This window comes from Helianthus annuus, chromosome 6, assembly GCF_002127325.2.
Source record: "Helianthus annuus cultivar XRQ/B chromosome 6, HanXRQr2.0-SUNRISE, whole genome shotgun sequence".
NCBI classification, from domain to species: Eukaryota; Viridiplantae; Streptophyta; class Magnoliopsida; order Asterales; family Asteraceae; genus Helianthus; species Helianthus annuus.
The window spans coordinates 145933271-145958139 of NC_035438.2; the positions used below are offsets into that span (position 1 = coordinate 145933271).

Sequence of the window (24869 nt, forward strand, 5' to 3'; positions counted from 1 at the left end):
TGCCTAATGGTAGTTAAGGGTAACTTAAGAGCTTGGCAGAATGAAGTATTTATAAAACTTTGGTTTGCACCAGAGTCAAACAATACTTTTGCATAAACGTCGTGAACTAAAAACGTACCGGCTATGACGTCAGGATCAGTTCGGCTTCCTGAGTAGTTAATTGAAAGGCTCTGGCATTCTTCTTAGTAGCTCCTTCGGTCGCCTTAGGTTTGTTGTCTACTGGTTTGACTAACTTAGGACATTCTGTTTTGAAATGTCCGGCTTCTCCACAATTGTAACAAATTATGGATTTCTTTCTGCAGTTTTCTTCACGATGTCCTATAGTTTTGCAAAAATTGCAAATTTTATTACATTTTCCAAAATGTTTCTTTTTGCAAGTTTTGCAGAATAGCAAAGTCGAAGATTGCCCTGCTCCTCTTTTCTTGAAATTACTACTATTACCCACCCTAAATCCTTGGGTAATTTTCTGAGCTAGTTCCTTCTTCCTGTCTTCATCTCTTGTGCGTATCAGTTCATCAGTTAGGGTGTTAGCTAATTCTACTGCATCGTCAATAGTGCGAGGTCTCGCAGCCTTAACGATATTGCAAATTTCGCCATCCCCAAATATAGCGAGAAATGAGTACCGGTTCTGGCGAAGCCAGTGTTGGTACCACTCTAGCATATTCAAAGAATGTCGAAGTATAACCACGACAATCTACACCTATCATCCGATGTTTTAGGAACTTATTTGCCATTTGTTCCTTTTCATACTCAGGACAGAATTTTCTTTCTACAAGATTCTTAAATTCTTCCCAAGTCATAGCATAAGCCCTATTTCTTCCTTTAGCTTGTAACACAGTGTTCCACCATTCGAGTGCTCCTTCTTTAAACAGATTTGATGCGTACATGACCTGATCATCTTTGGCACACTTACTTATTGCAATTACTGCTTCGGTTTTCTCTAACCAACGCAGTGATGCAGTTGCCCCTTCATTGCCTGTAAATTCAGTGGGTTTACAAGCAAGGAATTCTTTGAAAGTGCAACCAGGTGTTGCAGCTTTCAGTTTCTTAGGGAGCGGCGTGTGCTGGGATTCATTATCACGATTAACATGATTATTGCCCCCGTTTATACTGTTACTGAAGTTATCTTCAGAAGTACCTTTACTAGGAACGATATGTCGCGGTTCGATTGGACTTTTTACAGCAGCAACGAATGCTGGAATAGCATTGGCTATCCCTTGAGCAACAATATTTTCAATATCTTGTCTAGTCATATTTTGATCCCCTGGATGTTGCTCCGACTGATTAACCTCATTTACCGGTTCATTACCAATATTTGCCATCTAATAATATATATAATTTTTTTATTAGTATCTGATAAATAGCAATTATACACAAACAATCAGACAATTTACAATACACGTATAGTCAAAACTATCGATTTCTCGATTTCATTTTATATCGGTTATAGTATGCATCAATACACACCAATATTTTACAAAGTTTTATTCGTAGTTATGTTACAGACTGATTTCACTATTTCTTTTACTATTACACAACTATAGTTTTACCATCCTCCTATCTCTCGTCACTTGTCGTCCTAAAAACGAAGTTCCCTTTCATCATACTTCCAGGCAATTTGTCCCCCTATCTCCCTGATTCTATTTCCTGCATCCATCAATTCTTCACCATAATGGCGAAGTTCCGCCATATTTTCGTTACTCATTGGTGGATTAGGTAGGGGTTCTGGATCGAATTGTGGAAGAAAGGAATAAGGGTCGTTGACAATATTTTGAAATTGCCAATCATTCGTCCACCATTCGTCCATTCCTACAGGTTGGGAGTGGACTATTGGTTCTGGGATTGCTGGTTCAAAATTCATAGGGAGTGGATTTTCAATAGGATAGGTAAAAACATTAGTATTGACAGGCTGAATAGTCTCACAGCTTGCCAATAGAAAATCTATTTCCTCCTGAAAAGTTATTCCCTGGTTTTGGTTGGAGCTTTCTCCAATTTCTATCTGAGTTGGTCTAGAACCTTATCCAACTTCTATTTCTATTTCCTTAGAATATTCCTCAAACTGTATTTCGTTTTGCCTAGAATCTTCCTTGACTTCAGTTTCCATCTCTTGCTGTTTAGAACTTTCCTTGATTACAATTTCTTTTCCTTTTTCTAAAGGGTTGTTTATTTTAGGAAGTTTCGTAGCCGGCTTTTTCCTACATATACGACTCCCCCATACATAATTCTTTCTTTTCTTTCGTTTTGGTTTTGTCAAAGGTGGAGCATTGAATTCTACAGGTTGTTCCACATCAGCAAAGTATCCAGTAAAATCTTTGGAAACTTCTACATTCACCGGGTAAAGATTGAGGTTCTGAAAGGCTTCAGATATCTCATTCATGTTGTGTAGCATATATGCAAAATGCACAAAAAGGCTAAGTTAAAACTTTGGAGCAAAGTTTAACAAATAAACATTGAAGTTTTATTGCACACTATTTGTACAAAATAACAGGAAAGAACACACTCGGATTTATTTATTTATTTACTGGGAAGTGCTATTACTAGACCTAGGGTATTTAAAATCTGCATGTTCTGCTACAGTGGCTAGCATATACAAATTTGCCCATTTCTCATCTAGCTTGTCTTCCCAAGGTGATTTATTGATTAATTCCTGGGTTTTCTTTTTAATCTTCTTTTCTCGGATTTGCTCTTTACTTTTCTTAATAATCATACTCTTTTTTCTAGGAGAAAGCGGTTTCTCATATTATGCTTTTCACACAAATATTCCTTCTTCAGGAATTGTAGGGAGTTTTGAAGATTTGGTTTGGGATGAACTTCCCTCTTCGTAGACTGACCTATCTAATTTAAGGAGATATTTTGCAGCTTTTGCTTACCCATATTGTAACTAACACATAGTCAGTTTAATAAAACACATAATCACATAATAGTAATCAGGAAAAATTAAGTATTTCTAAATACTTAATTAGCTTAACTCAGTGGCTCTGATACCACCTTATTTCTGTCACGGCCCCCGACCCGGTTTGACCCGTTTCAGGAGCGGCGGGACAGAAATCCCGTGATATTTATTTAACTGATTTTAGCAGCGGAATTTTAACATCAGGATCTTTTTAAAAGCTAAAAACTTTTTCCGATTATTTTATTTCACAACTCGGGATAAAACCCCGATAATTTACAATAACAAGATTTTACTAAGAAATCTTTATTTTTACAAAACATATTTCTTTATTTTATAATGAGCCACTGTCTTAAGCTTGAAATGCTCCCCAGCACTTTTCCTGAATTACAATAGATCACCTGAAACATGTTTGAAAAAGGTTTTGTCAGCGGGAAATACTGAGTGAATCATTCTATTTATTAAAATGACTCGTTTATTATAATTTACAGTATTAAGAGTTTTTACATATGTTTCTGATATCTACCAACTACCCACAGTATTTGTCACTCGACCGGATCTGTGACTATGGTCATATCACCATTGGCTGCCCCAATGAATGACGTATATCACTTAATTTTAGGTTCGCCCACCTAAAGTGATAAAACGGTAGTAATGTGCACAATACCCCACATACCGGCTGTAATTTGGTGATTACATAAACTTAATCACTGTAATTATAACTCTGAAAATAATTTGGAGTATTGTAAAACAGTTGATAAAAAGAGAATGACTCACATTGCAGATTTAACACGGACAGAATATGATTTAGCCTTGTTAACCTAATTTAAATAATAATGCACACAAAACCGGGTTAGTGATCAATACAACATTTACGATAACTCACGAGATCAAATTCTCACAACGAACGACAAAGTGCAATACTTAAACATCCATCGATTTAACGACGAACGACAAAGTATAACCCTATGTGGGCGGCACTTAAACATCCATTGGATATATTGATCAGTCGGAAAATGAATCGTAATAGCGATCGAGTGATTACCCTGTTTTGCGGCAGCACTTCGAGATTAGTGTGTGTTTAATTGTACTGTAACAGCCTTATTTCGACGTACAGACAGAGTTGAGACGTCGTTTTCGTATCCTATTTCAAGTCCCAAGGTCGGCTATTTATAGCAATTTTTGAGACTCCCTTACGGACCGTATGCCTGATCCCTTACGGTCCGTAAGCTAAGCAGTCTAATTATAGGCTGCCTAGGCTTGGGACTAGCTTAGCTGATTCAAAAATTTGGTCAAATCATAATTCAACAACGAAAATTATTGATAATTATCACTAGGGTTTATCCCCCCCTGAGTTTTAGGGGCCCTGATCCTGATTCCGATTGTTATGAAAATTTTAGGGTTGGTGCAGAATTACTTGGGTGTCTCAATTAGGGTTTTCTTATTGATTAATTATCATCCTAATTATTGATTTTAATGAGAGTTGTTACACCACCGGTTGTGGTTAAGGACCAGAGTACCACAACTTTACAGTGTCCAATGTTAACCGAAACAAATTACAACATCTGGGTGATTCGTATCAAGGCAGTATTCAAGGTTCGTGGAATACAGCAAGCTTTAGAACCAGGCGAAAAGGAGGTAGATGCCAAAAATGATGACATGGCAGTTGCACTTCTACTTCAAACAATACCCGAAGAGCTCGTGTTTCAGGTAGCTCAGTTTCAGACTGCAAAGGAAATCTGGGAAGCGTTGAAGACACGATATGTTGGGGTTGAACGGGTTCGAAAGGCAAAGCTTGAGCAACTGGAAAATGAGTTCGAATCCTTGAAGATGAAAGAAACAGAGACACTTGATTCTTTCGCAGGCAGAATAAGTCAGTTGGTTACCAAGGCAGCCAGTTTGGGAACCAACTATGAAAACAGAAAACTTACCAGAAAATTGTTAGGTTCCGTTCCAGGGAAGTATGTTCCAATTGTAGCTTCAGTTGAACAATTTGTAGATTTGAAGACTATGACGTTTCAGGAAGCGATCGGTAGACTGAAGACGTTCGAAGACAGGATTAAGGGTATCGAGTCTTTAGCAGAAAATCAAGGTAATCTAATGTTTGCCAACGGTGAGTCATCCTCGAAATCCAAATCCTATGAAAATACACGAGGGCGTGGGCGAGGCGGTTCAAGTTATCGAGGCAGACGTCAAGACCGGGATGATGAGGACCAAGATGGAAGTCAAAGCCGAGATGGTCAAGATCATGGGTCAAAGCAAACGGGTCAAAGAAGAACCAATGATCGCCAAAAAGGAAGGAAAGATAGATCACAGGTTCAGTGTTACCGTTGTGATAAATTTGGTCATTTCGCATCAGGATGTCCGGATCGTATGAAGAAACAAGATGAAGCTAACTTAGCTAAAAACGATGATTTTGATCCATCATTATTCATGATGAGATGTGATCAAGAGACGGTTTTTCTAAATGAAGAATGGGTGAATCCAAAGCGTTTCGAGTCTGAGCCAATGGAGAAAGACAATTGGTATCTCGACAACGGAGCATCGAATCACATGACGGGTAATCGAGCTTATTTCTTTGAACTTGATGAACGTGTCACGGGAAAGGTGAAGTTTGGAGATGGATCTTGTATTGATATACGGGGAAAGGGATCGGTATTACTTGAAGGGAAAACGGGGGAGAAGCGTTTGTTAACTGATGTTTACTACATACCGAGTTTGCAAAGCAATATCATAAGTCTTGGTCAAGCAACGGAAGGTGGATGCGACATTCACATGAAACGTGATTTGCTAACCATTCATGATGATACAGGAAAACTTATGATGAAGGTGACAAGGACCAAGAACCTTTTGTACAAGATCAACCTCAAGATAGCAAGTCCCGGTACACAAGCTAACATGATTGGAATAAAGAATTTTGCGGGTAGGGATCTACAGAGAGTTGAACTGAAAGATGATACAGCAAGTACGAGTCAGAATCTTCTCAAAGATCCAAGTTTAATGAAGAAACCCAAAATTCAAAGTCCAAAGAAAAATGTTCAAGAATTCAAAGAAAAGGTTAAGCAAGAGATTCAAACCCAAGGAGGTACATTTAATGATCCAAGAAAGCGGGTGTTTGCTCAAGATCGCAGCCGAGTCAATAGTGGTGCGAGTTCTTATGACCAAAGGACGAGTCGTGGAGAAAGGACTAGTCGAGTACAAGGTCGCAAGAATGTTCGAGCTAGGAAAGAGCCGAAAAACACAGCTAGAGATCAAGATGTGTTCTATAAGAATCAAGACAAAGAAGACATGTTAGAGCCTACTTATTTCGAGTCGGAAATTAAGGGGGTGATTGTTGGCGGTAATTCCCGACTCATCACAAGTCGGTGATGTGAAAAGGGTGACAAAGAAGATCAAGTCACAAGTCGGTGAACTTGAGGGATCAATGTTGACAAGTTGGTCATAGTTGGTTAAGTTTCCTAATTACATTATAATTATATTTGGTAATGTCTTGGTCACCAAGTTAGGGTTATATGGTAATGTCTTGGTCACCAAGTTAGGGTTATATGGTAATGTCTTGGTCACCAAGTTAGTGGTAGCCTATATAAACCAAGGTAGGGTAGACATTATTAAGAGTCAAGAGAAGATAAACCGAGTTATGGTTTATGGGTTATTGTAATCAAGTTTTTTGAGTTATATTTTCTTGGTTATAATAAAAGTTCATTGGAGAGTTATTCCATTCGTTCTTGTTCTTGTGTTTGATTATTCGATTGGGACTTGATCCTCTTGTTTCGAGCAAACCGGCAATTTAAGGCAACGGAGGTGGGAATGGTGTAGAGATCCGAGCTCGAGTACAGAGTGGCTTGAACTTGGTAACTTGATACAACTTTTACACGAGGTGAACTTAACTGAACTAAAGGACGAGTGGGTGTAGGAGAATGATGACGGAGCAGCCTTTTTGACTAAATGCATCACGAAAGAGCTCTTCATTAAATCTTCGGTTCCTAGTGATGGCGGTACCTTCAAGTGGAACGCTTGGGCTCCGTTGAAGGTTAATTATCTAGCTTGGCGGGTAGACTTGGGGAACGTGGCAGCTAAAGTGTCACTTGCTAAAAGAGGATTGACGATTACAAATTTGGTGTGTTCTCGGTGCGGGTTACAAGATGAGACATCCGACCATATTTTCGCATCATGTTTATAGGCAAGGAGTGTATGGTGGACCGTGTTCAGATGGTTAAGAATACCGGTGCTGTGTGACGCGGAGTCGGTAATTGATATTATATTTCATGTGCAAGACCAAGTGGGTTCTAAGAGATGGAAAAAATAATTCATATTGTGGTGTTGGGTTGCTTTTCGAGACTATGGCTGGCCCGGAACGAGAAACATCTCAGCAACAATATGGTTCTGGTTAAAAGGATTGTCAACGGCATCAAAGAAGACACATTTCAGTGGTTTAAAAATAGGGCGAGGAGCAATGTGGTGTCATCGAGTAGTTGGTTAAATTTTGATATTCAGTCGTTTGTATAATTATTCCTTTTCTTTTCGTTTGTACTCTTGCAGCTCCTTGCTGTCGCTATATTTATATATAGTTGCCGTTAATAAAAAAAGAGAAAAAAACCGAGATTGGCAGTTCACAAGGTGACAGTTTACAAAGCGGGGGTTTCCCTTGGACGACCGCAAGCCATCCAGGAGAGGCATTAGACGCAAGGAGACAAAATTAGAACTTAGAAGAGGGACCCATTTAGTCAAACAAAACTTGAAGAGTTTTACGGTAACATTATTTATTCTTCTATTTTTATGATTGAGTTACATGCTTACATTAATTACCATGTGCAAAGCTTGATTTCTCAACTTTAACACAATCATGGAAAATGATTGTGTAAATGTTTGTGGTTATGTTTTTGTTACTACTTTTTTTTAGTTTGTAAGACAATTTACAGCATTCCTAAGAGAGCACATTTGGTATATAAACTCCACATACATTTGGTATATAAACTCCATATTGATTGCCCATACAACCGATGTGAGACAAGTCTCATACCTTGCAATGGTTTCAATCCATAACAATCGACCCTCCTTAAGGGCCAACGTCCTCGTTGGTCACGGCTGACTCTCTCCAGGCCACCACTCCGTGGGCCACCACTCCGAGTTTGGTTCTGATACCACTGTTACATACCAAACTAGAGAACTCAACCCAAAAGACTAGTCTGGTGGGTGAGAGAGCACATTTGGTATATAAACCCCACATTGATTGCCCATACAACCGATGTAGGACAAGTTCCATACCTTGCAATGGTTTCGATCCATAACAATTCCTCTACAGGATGCCCCAAGGTGTTGAATTGTTATAGATTATTGCGGAATTACCAAGATGCTATTCCATTGTGAAGAGATTCCATCGTATTCTACTATTGGCTTATGCGGTTCATTGACTTTACTCATTTGATTGATATGAAAGCTGTACATAACAGGGCCGTCTCCGAAAATATTAAAATTTGTTTTGACCCTGGGCGAGATTAAAACCGGGCCCTACCCACCAATCGTCGTATAATATAAACTCATCAATCCGTCAATCGCATATATAAAACCCAAAAACTCATAATACGACATTGATCGTTACTAAAAAAATTAACAAATGTAGCGGAGCAAAATAATCGAACTTACGCGAAACCAAAGTTTTTAACTAGGGGTATAATTTTATTTTTTAAATTTACCCATGTATTTTAAATACTTGTTCTACAATCCATGTACTATAACCACAAAAATGGTTGTTAACTTCTTTTAAGGTTATTTAATTGGTTTTGATAAATAATATTATATATAACTTTGTCAAAACATTTATAGCAAAACATTTTTGTCCTAATAAAAACTAACTCTTTAATATATGAATATGAAGCAGAAAACTTTTTAAAACAGTTAGTAAACAATAAGTTAAATAAAAGGAAAAATACTTAAAATAATATAGGTAAATGAAAAAAAAATTCTAAAGTTTTTCTATATTTAGTTGAATAAATTTAATAAACGAAGGTAAATTACTTATTGAAAATTGAGAGCTGTTTTTTACTTTTACCTTTTCTTCACGTAAGATTTAGTTAAATATTGGGCTTTGGGTTTTACTTTAATGATGCCCAATTCCCTAAAGGTTAATTATTAAGATTATCTTTTCGTCTACTTTTTTCAATGGAAATCATTCATGTCTTCACGAGCAAAGCCCTTCAACCGCCGCTATTTCCGCTGGCGTCGCCATGGACCAAAAGTTCTGGCCATTATAGCTTCAGTTTTCAATTCTCAACTACTCTCAATCTTTACCGACATGAACAACAAAAGAAGACGATCGAACGAGATTGATTTTTCGGGCCCTTTTATGATTTTGGCCCTGAGCCGGCGCCCACCCTGCCCGTGCTCAAGGTCGGCCCTAGTACATAATATGTGTCTGTATGTGTAATTTGCCTTAACCTGGAAGTGATTGGGTGTCTCTTATTTCATGTGTTTATGTTCTTTGTGTTCATGTTTGTTAGTTAAATTGCAATAGGTTAACACTAGTTTACTTCAAATCAACCAACACCTTTGGTTTTATTTATATAATCAAATAAGCCGTATTATATACCACATGCTTCTCATGGATATATCCATGCATGATACCCTACTTACCCTAGCTATTTAGGTTAATTAGAGGACCCGGGGTGGCATGAAAAAGTTCCGTGATGAACTTGAAAACGCCGTTATACACGGCCGCCGGTGGTGACCATCACGCGTGAATAAGAAAACGCGTTAAACACATCACGCGTTGAAGTTTATCAAATGAATGTGTATTACTTGTACATTGGGTATTAATACTTGTATATTGGAATCCCATCACTAGTGATACCACCCCCCCACATTTCTATCACTAGTGATAGAATATTGGTTGTGCACATGGCATGACTTGATTGGATAGTGGAAGTGATAGATTCTATCACTAGTGAACCACCCCTAGTCCCCTTAGGTAGGTTTTTGCATGACTTGATGCTAATAATGATTTCACCAACCCAAGCATCATATTTTTTTCTTTACTCTATAGAGCTTGTCTATTAGATTATAAACTAAACTTTTGAAAGTGTACATAGTTATATGTACTTATTTGACATTATTAGGACATGTATTAGATTTTAATTCGATGAACATGTGGCTAGTTAAGTGGTGGTAAACCAATTGCTAAAGCAAAACCTTAACAGTCATATGTAGGTATATATTGGTGACTCCGGATTCTAAACTTGGCACGAAGATTAATCTAATCCTTTGATTAATCCACATTTGCTCACTGCATATTTCTCTGATTACCAAGATCACATCACTATGATCATCACACTTCGATTCCTATTCGATCCTTATTCGTTTTCTGGGCCAGTATGGACCGCCTTACAATCTTTTTGTTCACTTCATTATTGCTAACATTAATTTCTTTTAATCTATTTTATTATTTGTATTCAACCTTTTTCTTTTATAACCACTATATATAATTATCATTTGAAACTAGAGTTTATTACAAATAAGGGCTTGTTAACAATGTACTGAAGCACTAAATTTAGAAACCACTTCTTAGATCATCATAGAGTTGTTACCTAAAACAATAGAACCTAGAAAAATCTATACATATATATGAACAAAAATAAAAGAGGGTTAACAACAATTCCCTAGATCGAGCGGAAGCAATGAGTTAAAACAATATACAACTTTATTATTTATGCATGATAGAATGTAGCGTTATTCACAAGAAGGCTTAAACCATAATTAAAGTCATGTTTTGTGTTTGAAGAATAATTAAGTTGTTTGACAAATCTTAGATATTTAAGAGAAAGTATACAATTAGTATCATGTAGTGATTTGTTTGATTTTGGATGGAGTAGGAGGTTAGGTCTTATGCTCCTCGGGTATGTCAACACTGGATACCGTTTTTGCTGAATCACTTGACTTACCCTTGGCTGGTGGTTCACTTGGAGTACTCTTTGATTTTTTATCATGATCTTTGTCCTTCTTTTTCACATGGGCATGCCAATTCTTTAGAGTCTTTGACGTGTGATCATCAAAAATTGACCTCTTCATTGTTGAACCCATCTGAAAGATCATTTTCGACATTAGCAAACAGATAGATTAACATGATGCTCATTAATCGCAACTTACCATTGTTCGATCTATAATACATACCTGGGTAACAAGCGCGTAGAGTGGAAGTATGCTGTAGCTGCATAAGCCTTGTACTAGAATTCTGTGAAATAAATAAATGAAACAATATATATAAAGCTGTCAATCAATTGTAACCAGTAAATCCCACCAGAAAACAACATATATAAAGCTAATTAACGAATATTGTAAAGTTAAGGGATTTGAATTGCTTACCCTATGATAACTCTACCATATTGAAGAAAGGGACTTTCGTAAAAGCAAGTATCAAGTCCAAACTCATACTGCAACAAGATTAAGAGATGGTTACAAGTAATGAACAATTAAGTATGTATGTATGTATGTATATATTCTTAATTACCCTACCCATATCCAAAAGAAGTGTGTTATCTCAAATGAATTCTGAAAGAGAGTTAGTTGAATAAGGGAGAGGATCAATGTGGGCTGGTTAAACCAAAAGTGTCTATCGGAGAGTTCCACAACAGGTATCCCTTGTACCACCGACTGTCGCTCTTGTATTTCAACAGCCATCTGTGATACAATTGCTTGAAGCTTTGTTCCAACTGCTAAGATTATCTTCATAATTCACCAAAATTTAACATCAACTCATGGTTAGTACGTACAGACCTTAACTAATTGAGTTAGTTAATAAAAGAAGATAGAGATGCTTACAACTACAGGAAATAAAGATAAATAAGTCATAGCGCGAGCTCCTACAAACAATTAAATACGGATGTAATATTCGACTAATCAATTAAGAGGGGAATGTAATGATTTGAGCATTTGGTGTTTACCATCAACGTTTGCAAAAAGAAAAAGGACGGCGGTAGCCCATAGCATTGGGCTGAAAGTGTCATAAAAAGTAAGATGGATTATTCATTATCATATATAATGCATATATATAGTTGCTAAATTTGAATTACCTGATTCCTACAATGACTTTGAAGTCATCTTCTAGTGATCGTTTTATGTACTTTTGAAAGTTGAAGTGAGTCCCAGGCGTTAAATGAACCTATAGAAACAGAAACATCAGTTAAACTTGTCTTCTGGTGATTAAAAGATGAAATGTGTATATAATTGAAGTACTGACAGAGAAAAAAGCATGGCGCATGGCCAAGTAATCTGATTTTCGGACAGATGAAACGAACTGCTTAAAGAAGCATACCTGAAACCGACATTTCTTACAGTCAATGATCCATCACTTGTAACAATCATAATAACTAATTAATCGGATCTTACAATGTAGAACATTGCTGGAGTGTTTGTAAAAGCACCCGTGTGATGTTTTACGAAAGACAAGTCCTTGGTAAGTCGGTACTTGGATGGATCTGCATGATATCATACAATCATATTCAAACTAACCATCCATGTATATATACACACTTTCGAATACTACTACTACTACTACGTACCATTGCCCGGTACATGATCCTCCAGGATCTCTTTTTCCCATAATTTCCACTTGCGGGTCTGCATCCCTCGTATCAAACATCAATTTAATTTATCAATATCAAAATTAATCAGTAAACACGAATAAACGAACCTTTGCTCTGCCGCAAATCATGGTGAGGGCACTATAAATGACATGAAACACTGCCAGGAAGAATATAAAGATATGCAATTGGTGCAATCCAGCAACTGATATAAATTGTTCATATCCCTGCAGTCACTTATATATTGATTTCCATCTTAAATAAATAAATAAACAAACAAAATATAGAATGTATTCAATGATCTTACTTCGTCGCATTCTTTTGGCGGATCATCTGCTAACATCCTATGCTCATACCATAACAATCTCCTTTCACCCCCTTTCTCCTTATCACCTTCCTTATCATATTTCTCTTTCTTGCATGGCAAGAAATCCTTTGTAAACTCCTTGGAAATGCAGATGGATGCAATATAGTTCTGGCTGAACACCAGTAGCAACGAAATAAATCCCAGTATCATAAGCTCTGCATTCATGCACCCACCAATTAACACCACATTACATATATATATATATATGCATGCATTTCTAAAATAACAATGCAGATCCATGGAGATACCATTTTTTATCTTCTCTAGTGCTTCCAATAGCCCCGGTTTATGACGTTTTTTCAGAAACTAATTACGTACACAACTCATAATGTCAGCAACGAATTCAAATAAATCAAAATAATTATTATAAGGAAGGATGGAATAATAATAATCACGTACATGTCCTACGCTATGAATACTATGCTCCATAGCCATGGAGATTATAACAATGACTGCACAAACACACGCAACGGACCATGTTGCCGTTTGATCAAGCCCAGGTTCATCGCCAGCCATTTTTATTAATTACCTTGTTCTATATATATTTTACGATGATCAACGTAATTAATATATTACTCTTTCACCATATCTGATTTCCGACTTCTCTCTTCTCCTTCAATTAACATTAAGAATTAGATGCAGACCATCTTCCATACATTCGTTTCGCTTTAGAAATTGGAAAGGAAAAAATTAAAGTTGTAACAAACTTCAACCGAATTTTGTTCAGAATGAAAGAAAACTAATTAAGGAGCGTGTTAATAGGTGATTTTTTGTGTCATTTTAAACCATGACCACAAGAATCCAGCATTCAACATCTCACAACCTTTTTCTTTTCTAAAATAATATGTGGTCAACTAACGAAACAAAAGGCAATTCTTTGGCATGGATGACCACACTTTGTTTCCTAGCTAGAAAATTTTAAATTATATAGATACATAATTAATTTTTAATTTTTTGTTTTTTGTTTTTCTAGGGTACCTTGTTTTGGGTGTTAAAGACAATATTTTATTAGACAAAGTGTAGTAGTTCAACTATAAAGCGTAAGAAAAAAACATGGGCTTTTACTAAAACATCATATATTCACAAGCGTGTGGTGATTTAACAAAAAAATTACATAATAGTACAAATCAGAACATGTGGATTCATGTTCAATGGGCTTGACATCTATTCTCTTTCACGCCCGCCATTGTCATGGCGGAGGTGCCCTTTGACACCCCTGTTTAACAGCCTGATGCAGTGTTTGACCCCCCCTCCACTTTGCTGATTTAACGTACGATAGCCCCTTAACGTTTGTTTTGTTGAAAAAGTTTGTTTTGTCCCTATTGGATGGTTATTATAGGAGTTGTATGCAAAGGTTTACATTGGATACAAAAAGTTATATCTTTTAAGGAACAAAAACAGTCACTATAGTTCAATTGTGTAGTGTGTATGTATGTACGTATCGGATCAATCACTTTTAATGTAATGATGTTCTACAGTTTTACAAAAACCACATCTATTATTCTTGTAATCGATCCAATGCGGCGATGGTGGCGTCGACGAGGACGAGTAATTGGTAGAGACAAATGTTGGTCGGAGTTTTTGTTGATCAATTTGGACCCATTTAAGTTAGCGTGTTCTATAAAAGTGGTTCTTTTCAACCATTATATAATTTCAGAATCTCAAATTGACTAGTTGTAAAATTTAAGTTCAACAAAATAAACCCTATTTTTAAATTACATTCCTAATCCTCTCTACTTAAAATCAAGTTAGTGTATGTTTCATGTATGCTTTGTTTTCTTGTGTACTTAAAAGTGTTATGTTGTTAGATTTTGCTTTATTAAGAACATAGAGACTTAGGGAAATACACATTATCCTTTGAATGGTGGAAGCATAACCAGTAAAAATCAAGAAATGTAACGGTTGTTTCATTGTAATATTGTACTTAATAAGACCCTAGGATGATCTAGAAAATGAGAAATCCCGATGATCCATATTCTTTGGACGATCTTGAGTATGATATGAAGCTTCCATATCAGAGAGTTCCGTCTCTGAAGCATATGATCTTGGAGAAGGTGGAATGTCGATCTCACTCTCTGCCATGGAAGATCGGTGATTTTGGCCGTGGAGGAGATGGATTGGCGATGAACCACGACTTGGCGTATGTTCAGGGCTCATTAGGTCTGATTTAGAGATATCTCCAACTCCCCCGCCACCACCAAGTTCTCGCAACCTCTTCCTTTCCTTGGCAGCCTTTTGCCACTTCTTTAGAGCTTTGGTGGTTTGCTCTTCGAATATGGACTTTTTCATGTGAGTTCCCATCTTCAAATATCAAGAATATGGTCGAAACATTCGATAAGTATGTATGTTTTATAAATTATCATGAGATACCTTAAATTAATATGAAAATTAATTGTTTTGATTCAAGATGCATGGTACTTACTTGTGTAACCAAGGCGTAGAGAGGGAATGTGATGTAGCTACACATCATATGAACAAGCACCCCCAAACCAACTCGAACGCCAATTCCCACCATGCTCTCATGGTAACAAGAGTGTATCCCAAATTCATACTGCAAACAAATTAACCAACATGCATGTTAATTAATTGTCTTTCAATATCATATCACTGTTTTAGGTATATATGTTAACACTTGAAACAAAAAGATGGTGATCTTCAACACAAAATTATATATTAATTTGTTTATTTACGTGTCGCGAGAAGTACTTACCACTGTCCACAAGAAAAATGCCATTTGGAATGCATTCTGCAATTAATCAACACAAAACTATATATTAAAGTAAAACCTAGCTTAAAGTAAGTTTTGATATGTTATTTATATGAAACTAACTAGGTTGTTGATGTATTAGGTAATTAAATGATGCATGCTTGTAGCTAGTGTTAATTATATAATTACCTGAAACAAAGTGAAATGGATCAAGAAAAGGACCAATTGAGGGTTATTGAACCAAAAGAACTTGTTGGTCGGCTCTACCACCGGAGCCCCCCTAACAATTGTTGCCTTATCTTGAATTTGTTGAGCCATTTCCATGATCACTAGTTCAAGTTTTGTACCCACCAACAAAAGAATCTGCATGCCACCAAACAAAACATATATGTATGCATGTGTTATATATTTTACTTAACTAGTTTTATGTATATTCAACTTGATTGAAGGCATACCACGAGAGGGACAAAGGAGAGATAAGTAAGTGCATGCCATCCTGCACCATGATGAAACACACTATATGTCAATTAAGTTTATCTATTATCATAAGAATTAGATTTATCATTCATCCATAAGGCTTTTTTTGTTGGTTGTTATTTTATTCTCTAGTTTGAATATTATGATAGTTATAAACGTTTATATCATTTGCCGGTGATTATCCTTTTAATTGTAATCTGTCGATGCAAAGAGATTTGGTTTTCAACAAAGGAGAATATGTACTACGTTTTTGACATCTATTAGGTCATGCATATGTACTACAATAGATGACATACCATCTAATAGAAGTTGTGCAAACAATAGTAATAGTAATACTAATAATAATAGTAATAATAAGAGTTAACTTTCGTTTTGCTCCTTGTGCTTTCATCATTTTAATGGTTTTGGTCTAATAGTTTAAAAATAACCATTTTTCTCCCTCATCTTTCGAGTTTGTCGCCAGTTTGCTCTCTGGATCTAACTTGGTTAAAACGTTCAAATTAAAAGTAGGGGTATTTCGGTAGTTTACTCCCTGGCTCTAACTCAATTAAAACGTTTAGTTAAAAGTCGCGGTAGTCGTGGTCGGCAGGTGGTAGTTGCAGGTGCTTGTGGATGGTGGTGGCCGAAAGAGTGACTGGAAAGATAGGGATCAGAAAAAGAATTACTTATATACATGTAAATAAACAAGTTATAAGTTTATTTAGGTGAAAAGACTTACATGTCCTTGCTTTTATCTATAAAATTACGAAACTACCCTTCTAGTTAATGGATTTTTTGGATGGAGTTAGAGTTGGGGAGCGAAATAACGATAAGTTAGAAAAATCAGAGAGGAAAATGGTTATTTTAAACTACTGAGACAAAACCATTAAAATGATTAAATCATAAGAAGCAAAATGAAAGTTAACTCTAATAATAATATGTAGGCGGGGGGTAACATACCATGGACATTTAAAAGGAGAAAGATGATGGAGAACATCCAAAGTGGGATACTGCCAAACGTACATGCATGCATATAAATTATCCATTTAAAACAACATGAATGAATGAGAAAGAAAGAAATCATGTGTACCTTATACCCAAGACTGCCTTGAAGTCATCTTCCATGGATCTCTTGATGTACTTGTGGAAATCAAATTTGCTACTTGGAGCAAAATGTTTCTGTCTTTTCATTCAAAATTACGGATTAGCTAATTAATTAGTTATTAATTATGCATGTTACAATACCAGATTAACAAAACTAGAACCTTTTAGTTGAAAACTTTTCATTTCTAGTGGTTACAACTTTACCAGACCAACTCATGTTTTTATTAAGAATAAATCAAAAATCTTATATATATATAAATAAAAGTCAAACAAATTGTGGTAGGGTAGTGATGATTGGACTTACATTTATAAATCCATTGCGAATTGTCAAATAGTCCACCTTGGATATGGATCCGAAAAATTGCCTGAAAAAGGCTACCTGCATGGACGTATTCATTAATCAATATTTACTTATAATAAATTAGTTTTTTTTTTTTTAAGAAAGTAGGACATATATCTAGCTAGCTTACCACCCATCTAATTCCGGGTTTTGTAGAAAGGCCAGTGTGACGCTTAACGAAGGAGGTTTGATGGGCAAATCGAAATCTCGCAGGATCTATATATATATATATATTCATTTAATTTAATTTTTTGTGGATTTATTATATATAAATATAAAAAATATTAAATAACGGTTACCGTTTGTGAACTCGTATTCCAAAGAAGAAGTTTCTGCTTCCCAAGCCTTCCATTTCTTCATCTGTCCAATCCGACCATCTTATATAATTAATTAATTTAAGAAATATAACTATAGTTGTAATATTATTTTAATCGTTCATAAGAAGATAAATATACTTTGGCAAGACCAAGGCCGATGATAACGACGCTATAAAGGACATGGAAGACGGCAAGAATAAAAATGAATATATGAAGCTGGTGAACCGCCGAATATGATATCATCGGAACCATTCCCTGGACACATTATAACATGTTACATCAATTAGCATACAATCAAACAAAAGACAATTAATTAATTAATTAAAAAGTACCAATAAAATGGGTGACCCTCACAAACAAAAATTATTTTTTAATTAATAAATAAAAGACATCGAAAACCAACCTCGGAACAAGTAGTTCCGCTGTCACTGGCTCCGGCTAAAACTCGTCGGAATATCATTTCTTCACTAAAAGAAAGCAATTTCCGGTGTTGATCACCCTCGTCATCACCGTCACCGCCTTTCTTTTTATCATCGTAATCTTTCACTTTACATGGAAGCATTTTGTAGCCGACCTTTTCAGGAACACATATTTTGGCAACGTATTTTGTACCCACCGTTAATAGCAATGATAAAAACCCTAATAGCATCAGCTCTACATTCACAACATAGGATTATTATTATTATTATTATTATTAGAATAAATAATTATAGTTGAAAAGTAATTTATAAAACATTCGGAAACAAAATACTCATCTGCTAGCTAGGTTATTTGTTCGATTAACTTAAATTAAAGTTAATTACCTGCTTTCATTTTCTCCAAGGCTTCAATCATTGCTTTCTTGTTTTTTTTATGGAACAACTGCATGCATGCATGTAATTTAGATTAAACCGTACGTCGAATCCTCCATACTCGATCTTATCAAAGATGTATATGGTTTGTGTATATAATATGGTGTTGTCAAACATTTTACTTGTAACTATACAAAACTACGTCTTTTATATTTATGAGTTCACTTGATTTCCATGTAATCGTTTACCTGTACTATATATGTCTTTTTTATATGTATTTCTTAAAACAAAACATATTATTATCTCTAATAAATTATAAATTCTTCTATGTTAAGAGTTGATCTAATTCTAATTCTAATTCAATCTAAATTAGGCTACAATTCATAAGTTTGAATTTGGAATTATGTTATGGTGAATAGGAGATTAAGAGGGGTTTGGTTTTGATTAAACTCTATAAAATCATTTCCTTACAGGGAATAATCATGATATTAATTAAAGAATTTCTAACAAAACAAGATACGTTTTTTATACAAGTTAGATCTTAAATAGTACTATATTTACTTTCCCAAAATATGTGTATAAATTAGTTTTATACTCTATTCCATTTAATGTGGATTCAAATAAGCTTATCATTAAAAAATATACTTACTGTTTGTTAATTTTATATCATGGAGTGGACAAAAGAAGGAGAAACATAATCATAAAAAATAATCCGAAAACCAGAAATGATGATAACTATACGAAGCTCCTTCCATGTATAACTTTTTATATCATAAGAGTTGATGAATATATATGTATAAAAAAGTAATATTAATTATTACCTTGCCTAGTGAATGAATCCCATGTTCAATGATGACTGAAATGATTATGAAGACGGCACAAACCAATGCCACCGCCCACGTTGGTGTTTCCTCCAATGACCTCTCTGACGGAGATGCTACCGCCATTCAATTCAGACCGGCAAGATTTCTTTGATTTTTCTTTTCTGGCTGGAACAAACAAGAATGAGCATGAATTGAAGTAAACAACAAGTGGATCGAGTAGTATATATGGGAGAGAAAAGCAAAGCAAAGTAAATTAAAGAAATCAATCATAGACACAAAGCGTGTTGATGGATTAACATATAATTTTTGAAACGGTCAACATTGTCGATATATGGTTAGGTTTTGTTTAGTTAGTTAGGACTCTTACAATCCTTAATCTTTTAAATCTTTTATAGTACCTCACAAAATCATATTTATGTTTCGGTTTATTTTTAATATATATCGCTAACTATAGATTTTTATCCTTTTAACAACAAATGCATACCTTTAGGTAACGTTTGGTATGAAAGAATAGAAGATGCAATGATATGAATTATTCTCATGGAATGAAAATACACATGTTTGATTATTATGTGGTAATGAAATAAAGCATTCTAAAGAAGGTAACTCCTTTCAAATATAACAATTTATTTTCCTTGGTAAGAGTGTGTTTTTTTCATTTCTCCAAGGAATGGAAAGAAATATATTATTATATTTAGAGTAAATTACTTTTTAAGTCTGTATTTTTAGTGATTTTAATCACTTGAGTCTAAAACCAAAAGTTTTAACGCTCCGAGTCCTTAACCACTCATTTTATAACGTTTTTAGCCCCTAATATATAATGGTTTTAACCACTTGATTCCAAAATCAAAGTAAAAGTGTTAAAAAATTAGACTCAAAACATTATAAAATGAGCAGTTGGAAACTCAGGACGTTAAACTTTTTAATTCTTAATTCAAGTAGTTAAAATCACTAAAACATAGGGATTGAAAAAGTAATTTACTCTTATATTTATATTATTAATATTAATATATATCAATTTTTATTTTTTACCATTAATATATTACCGGAGAGATTGCAACCTCGTCCATCTATATAAAGGGGTTTATTTGATACCAAAATACACAACCTTAGCATTCTAGCACAAAAAGATCATGGATATCATACCAAGTTTGAATACTCTTAGATGCATTAGGACCACCAAAAATGAAGAAACATTCAAGTGTTTTAGGAGAGGAGAGGACCACGACCAACCACTAAGTCTGATGGCTCGGTTGTTTCATTGGTTCTAATCTCTAAATCATTGGCATCATGGGCATAAAAACAAAAATTCATCCGGATGTTTTCAAAGAAAATTTGGTTCTTACTTTAAAAAAAAAAAAATCGCCCCTTTCCAAGCTTGCAGGTGAAGTACACCCATGCATTATTTCGGTACCTTTTTGTGATTTTTTAATTTAGTTTCTATGTGTTTTAGCAAAATAATTAGTGTGCACAAGAGGTTTTTGAACTTGTTTTAGTTTCTAGGGAGTCCATTAAGCAAACGCATTTTTTTAGTTTGCCATTTTAGGCTATTCAAGGAGTTCGCTTGACGTGTGAATATCTGGTGTCAATATGTTTAGAGTCTGCTACCTTAGGTTCTCCATATCCTAAATATCAAGGCATCAAAAAACTTCTTAATCTCATCTTTTTTTTTTTTTAATGTTACAGGTAATGGACAAGGAAAACGGGAGCATGAAATGGGTTCCAACACATGTAAACATAGATGACCACGTAATCATACCGGAACTTAACATTGTATTTCTAGAGAAAATATTGTATTTCTTTAACATTGATGACATTGGATTTGAAGCGTCTCTAAAAACTTTGTTTTACTCTCGTTTTGAAATGTCGCTTACAGTTACTTACATATTATGCTAAAAATGTTTTAGTGGCATATATAATACTCTATTTATTTGCATCCTTAAATGTTTCATTTAAGTCAGTAATTAAACTGTAACCCGATAGGTAACCCAAAATATTTGGGACGGGTATCATGATGGGTATTTAGGCATGGGACCAGGGTAGGGGATTCGTTTTTCAAATAATGTTGCTGGTACAAGATGGGTATGGTGTTAAGCGATATACGTGTTTGCCCGATTTGATTAATACATACACTCATTTATCCAATAATATACTTGGAATAATTTTATTTTTATTTTCTATAATTTTTTTTTTTTTTTGTATCTCGTATAATATGTTAATCTAAATATGATGTAGAAACGAACCTACAATTTTTATGTTCATATATTTATGAAATATATACTAGATTTTTGGAGAGTATATAATGAATACAATATACAATTGATAAATAGTTAATTATAGGAAAATAGAATGATAAGAAAAATTCGTTTATAAGAAAACCAAGCTGGTATATCTGATACCCACGGACATACTTGATACCTCTCATGTAATTATCTGATAAATGCCCGACAGACATTAGGCCAAGTACAAAGTATGAGATACCGTGTTACTATCGAGCATTGGATTAGAATTAACAAAACAGATCCTAAACCCGCTCTGTTAAGTGTATTTTAAATCAAAACCCTAATTTCATAATTTTAAAAGTTACATCTCATTCGTTAATTAGCTAACTAACGAGCAATTCAACTTTGTTATTTATATATAGGTTTAGGTTCATTAGTGAACAATCCCTTTGATTGTGAATACTAGTTAACTAATCCTAACCCTTGATTATCAATACACAAGTGTATGCACAAGTGTAAATCAATGGTCAGGATTTGATGATGCAAATGCACTAGTGTATTTTACGATTTGATGATATAAATCAATGATCATGACTTATTTATTCGGTTCACAAATACACTAGTGTTCATTCCTACTCATTTATATTATTATATATGTTTAGTAGCCGGCCATATATTTGTCCCACCTGGGTAACACCATGCTTATTTACCGATGTACGCGCCTAGCACAAGACACAAATAGGGATGGCAATGGGTCGGGTTCGGGTCGGGTATCAGCAATCCCATACCCATACCCGGTTGTAAAATCGTGTCCCATACCCGACCCAATACCCGTCGGGTATATGTCGGGTAATTACCCGTCGGGTACCGGGTATACCCGCGGGTATCGGGTATACCCATTAGTTTGTTAAAGAATATACATTGAGATTTCCAAATACATTTTTTACTACTATAATTATTATATAATTTTATTTATGAAACAACTATTATAAATTAAAATACACATTACATACATATAAGTTTTAGCATAAACTAATAATAATTTTATAACATTTATACACTTATATGTATATACTTCACAACATACAAAATATAAATACTATCATCAAATACATATGCTAAAATAAAATTTATTTTTTCACAGTATGAACATACTAAAATAAATCACTAATAGATAAGGGTTAATGGAAAATAAAAATATAACTTAAAAACTTCGGGTATATGATCGGGTATATAGTTCGGGCACACGGGTATGTGATTTCGGGTAATCGGGTCGGGTATCACCTAATCCCATACCCGACCCATACCCGCGAAAATTTTTAAAACTAAACCCATACCCGGCCCAATACCCGCCGGGTATCGGGTATACCCGTCCCATTTGTGTCGGGTTTCGGGTATACCCGTCGGACTCGGGTATTTTTGTTATCCCTAGACACAAATAGGCATTTTCTTTGTGTATGTTTTTTATTTCTTTGTTGTTTCTGATTACTTTTTATTTGGAGTTTTATATAACTTAAAAGAAAATGTCTTTTGAGATTTCTCTTATGGTCCCATTTACTATGTGATATTTTTATTTATGTCCTACTTTTGTTAACATATTCTAAACCTTTATACATTCACACATCTTCCTCTTAAGTTTATAACTTTTCAATTTTACGTGTTGTCATAAAGGCGAAGTGAGTAGCTGATATATCACAACTTTATACATTTCGTTTAAAACTGAACCATATCTTTATTTGTTTCTTTCGTGTTCCTAAACACGTTAATGTCACCGTGCCAGCATGCTTAACGAACGCTGACGTGCCCTTAAACACGTAGTATAAAAGGTGTCCCCCCACAACGCACGGGTACCTTATATTCATTCTCTAACTTAAAAAAACAATTTACTCACATGCTTATTTTATGTACATGTCGGTATAAATTCACGTTTCGTTATGTTTTTAACGGTAAACTTACACATCCCTAAACTTGGATTCTCGCCACTTAAAAGGAGATCATTTCAAGTTTTCAAACACCTTAATATCATTGTACAAATTTCATTTGCTAGAATCAGATATGCCATGTCTATCTCTCATATTGGTATTCAGATATAAGTTGTGGTTAACATAATCAATTAGTTCCCTCATTAAAAGAGAAAGAGCTGGCCTCATATCTTAAAAAAAAAAGCTGAAATTCTTCTAAAGAGTTGCTTTATTAAAGCAATATATATAAGACGATATGTGTTAATATCGATTTTATTTTATTTGCTACCCATAAAATTACAAATATTCAATAATCTTTCGGTTTATTTTGTCACCTTTTATTCAATTATCATTTTTTTTTTCAGAAATGTCTATATCATATTAGAATATTTTAAGATGGTCCCAAAAAAATCTCCAAATTTTGTCTATTAAAATACTAAAGCAATCAAACGAAAAAAACAATTAGCGTGGAGAAGATTTTGAGATAAAGCCAACTAAGCTTTTCCAAAACATGACTAAATAAAAGTGAACAAAATAATGAAATATTAGTAGTTGGCTTAATTAGAAATATAATGAAAAAATGATAACAGGTTCGAATGTCTTCTTTAAAACTTATCTATGACCAAGTCATCTTTGACACCCTTAACTAACTACTAGTTAAATTAATACTAATTTTTAAACTGTTATATGGGATGTTTTTGTTACAAGAAACGTACGAAGAAACATTGTAGCAAGAAAAAATAACTATTCTTTTGGATAAAGTAATAGAAAGGCATTTTGGGGTCTTCCACTGCGCTGCAGTGGTTGTTCCCATCTTGGTGAAGGCTTGGCTCAGGGTTTTACCCGTGGAAAGGGTGGCCGGGTGGATTTACACGTGAAAAGCTGTTAGCCGTTAAAAAAAATAGAAAGGCATTTTGAGAAAACACACGATGAGTTTCTTTACTAAAACATGAATCCTATAGGATGGATGGGATTAGATACTTGGTGTCAGGTTTGTTTAACAATTAAACAAGATTCACATGATTGTTGCTCTGATGTAACCTTTTTAGTAGAATTTTTTTTTTTTTTTTGAGAATTAACTTATAATGAATCCTACATCGATAGTTTAATAAAAAACTGTAATCTTATAAAAAAAAAAAAACTCAAGCTAAGTCCAACCCTGCACACCCATATTTATTTTGAACTTTACTTGGTTAATTAACCGACATTAACCCAACCCGAACCACAACTGACATCATAACTGATTAACCGAAACTAGCGGTTATTGTTGTAATTAATAGAGTAAAATGCATGGATAGTCCCTCTGGTTTGGTGAAAT

At 34.7% G+C, this 24869-nt stretch overlaps 2 protein-coding genes across 2 annotated transcripts; both read right to left on the minus strand.

Annotated features, from left to right (window-relative positions):
* Window positions 1–10743: 10743 nt before the first annotated feature.
* LOC110866011 (MLO-like protein 9) lies at window positions 10744–13374 on the minus strand. Its single transcript, XM_022115366.2, has 14 exons — window positions 13229–13374; window positions 13078–13135; window positions 12770–12984; window positions 12573–12689; window positions 12442–12499; window positions 12269–12357; window positions 12120–12194; window positions 11953–12041; window positions 11824–11873; window positions 11702–11742; window positions 11396–11605; window positions 11246–11313; window positions 11054–11114; window positions 10744–10963 (listed from the first exon to the last, which is right to left on the minus strand). Exons 1-14 carry the CDS (start codon window positions 13343–13345, stop codon window positions 10760–10762), a joined length of 1452 nt encoding a protein of 483 aa, XP_021971058.1. The 5' UTR covers window positions 13346–13374; the 3' UTR covers window positions 10744–10759.
* A 1290-nt stretch (window positions 13375–14664) lies between these two features.
* On the minus strand, window positions 14665–19585 carry LOC110864217 (MLO protein homolog 1). Its single transcript, XM_022113242.2, has 14 exons — window positions 19366–19585; window positions 18557–18614; window positions 18157–18407; window positions 17892–18008; window positions 17736–17796; window positions 17567–17652; window positions 17401–17475; window positions 17083–17171; window positions 16953–17002; window positions 15992–16032; window positions 15726–15899; window positions 15540–15575; window positions 15252–15380; window positions 14665–15130 (listed from the first exon to the last, which is right to left on the minus strand). The coding sequence occupies exons 1-14, from the start codon at window positions 19489–19491 to the stop codon at window positions 14765–14767; spliced, it is 1659 nt and encodes a 552-aa protein (XP_021968934.1). The 5' UTR covers window positions 19492–19585; the 3' UTR covers window positions 14665–14764.
* Window positions 19586–24869: the final 5284 nt, after the last annotated feature.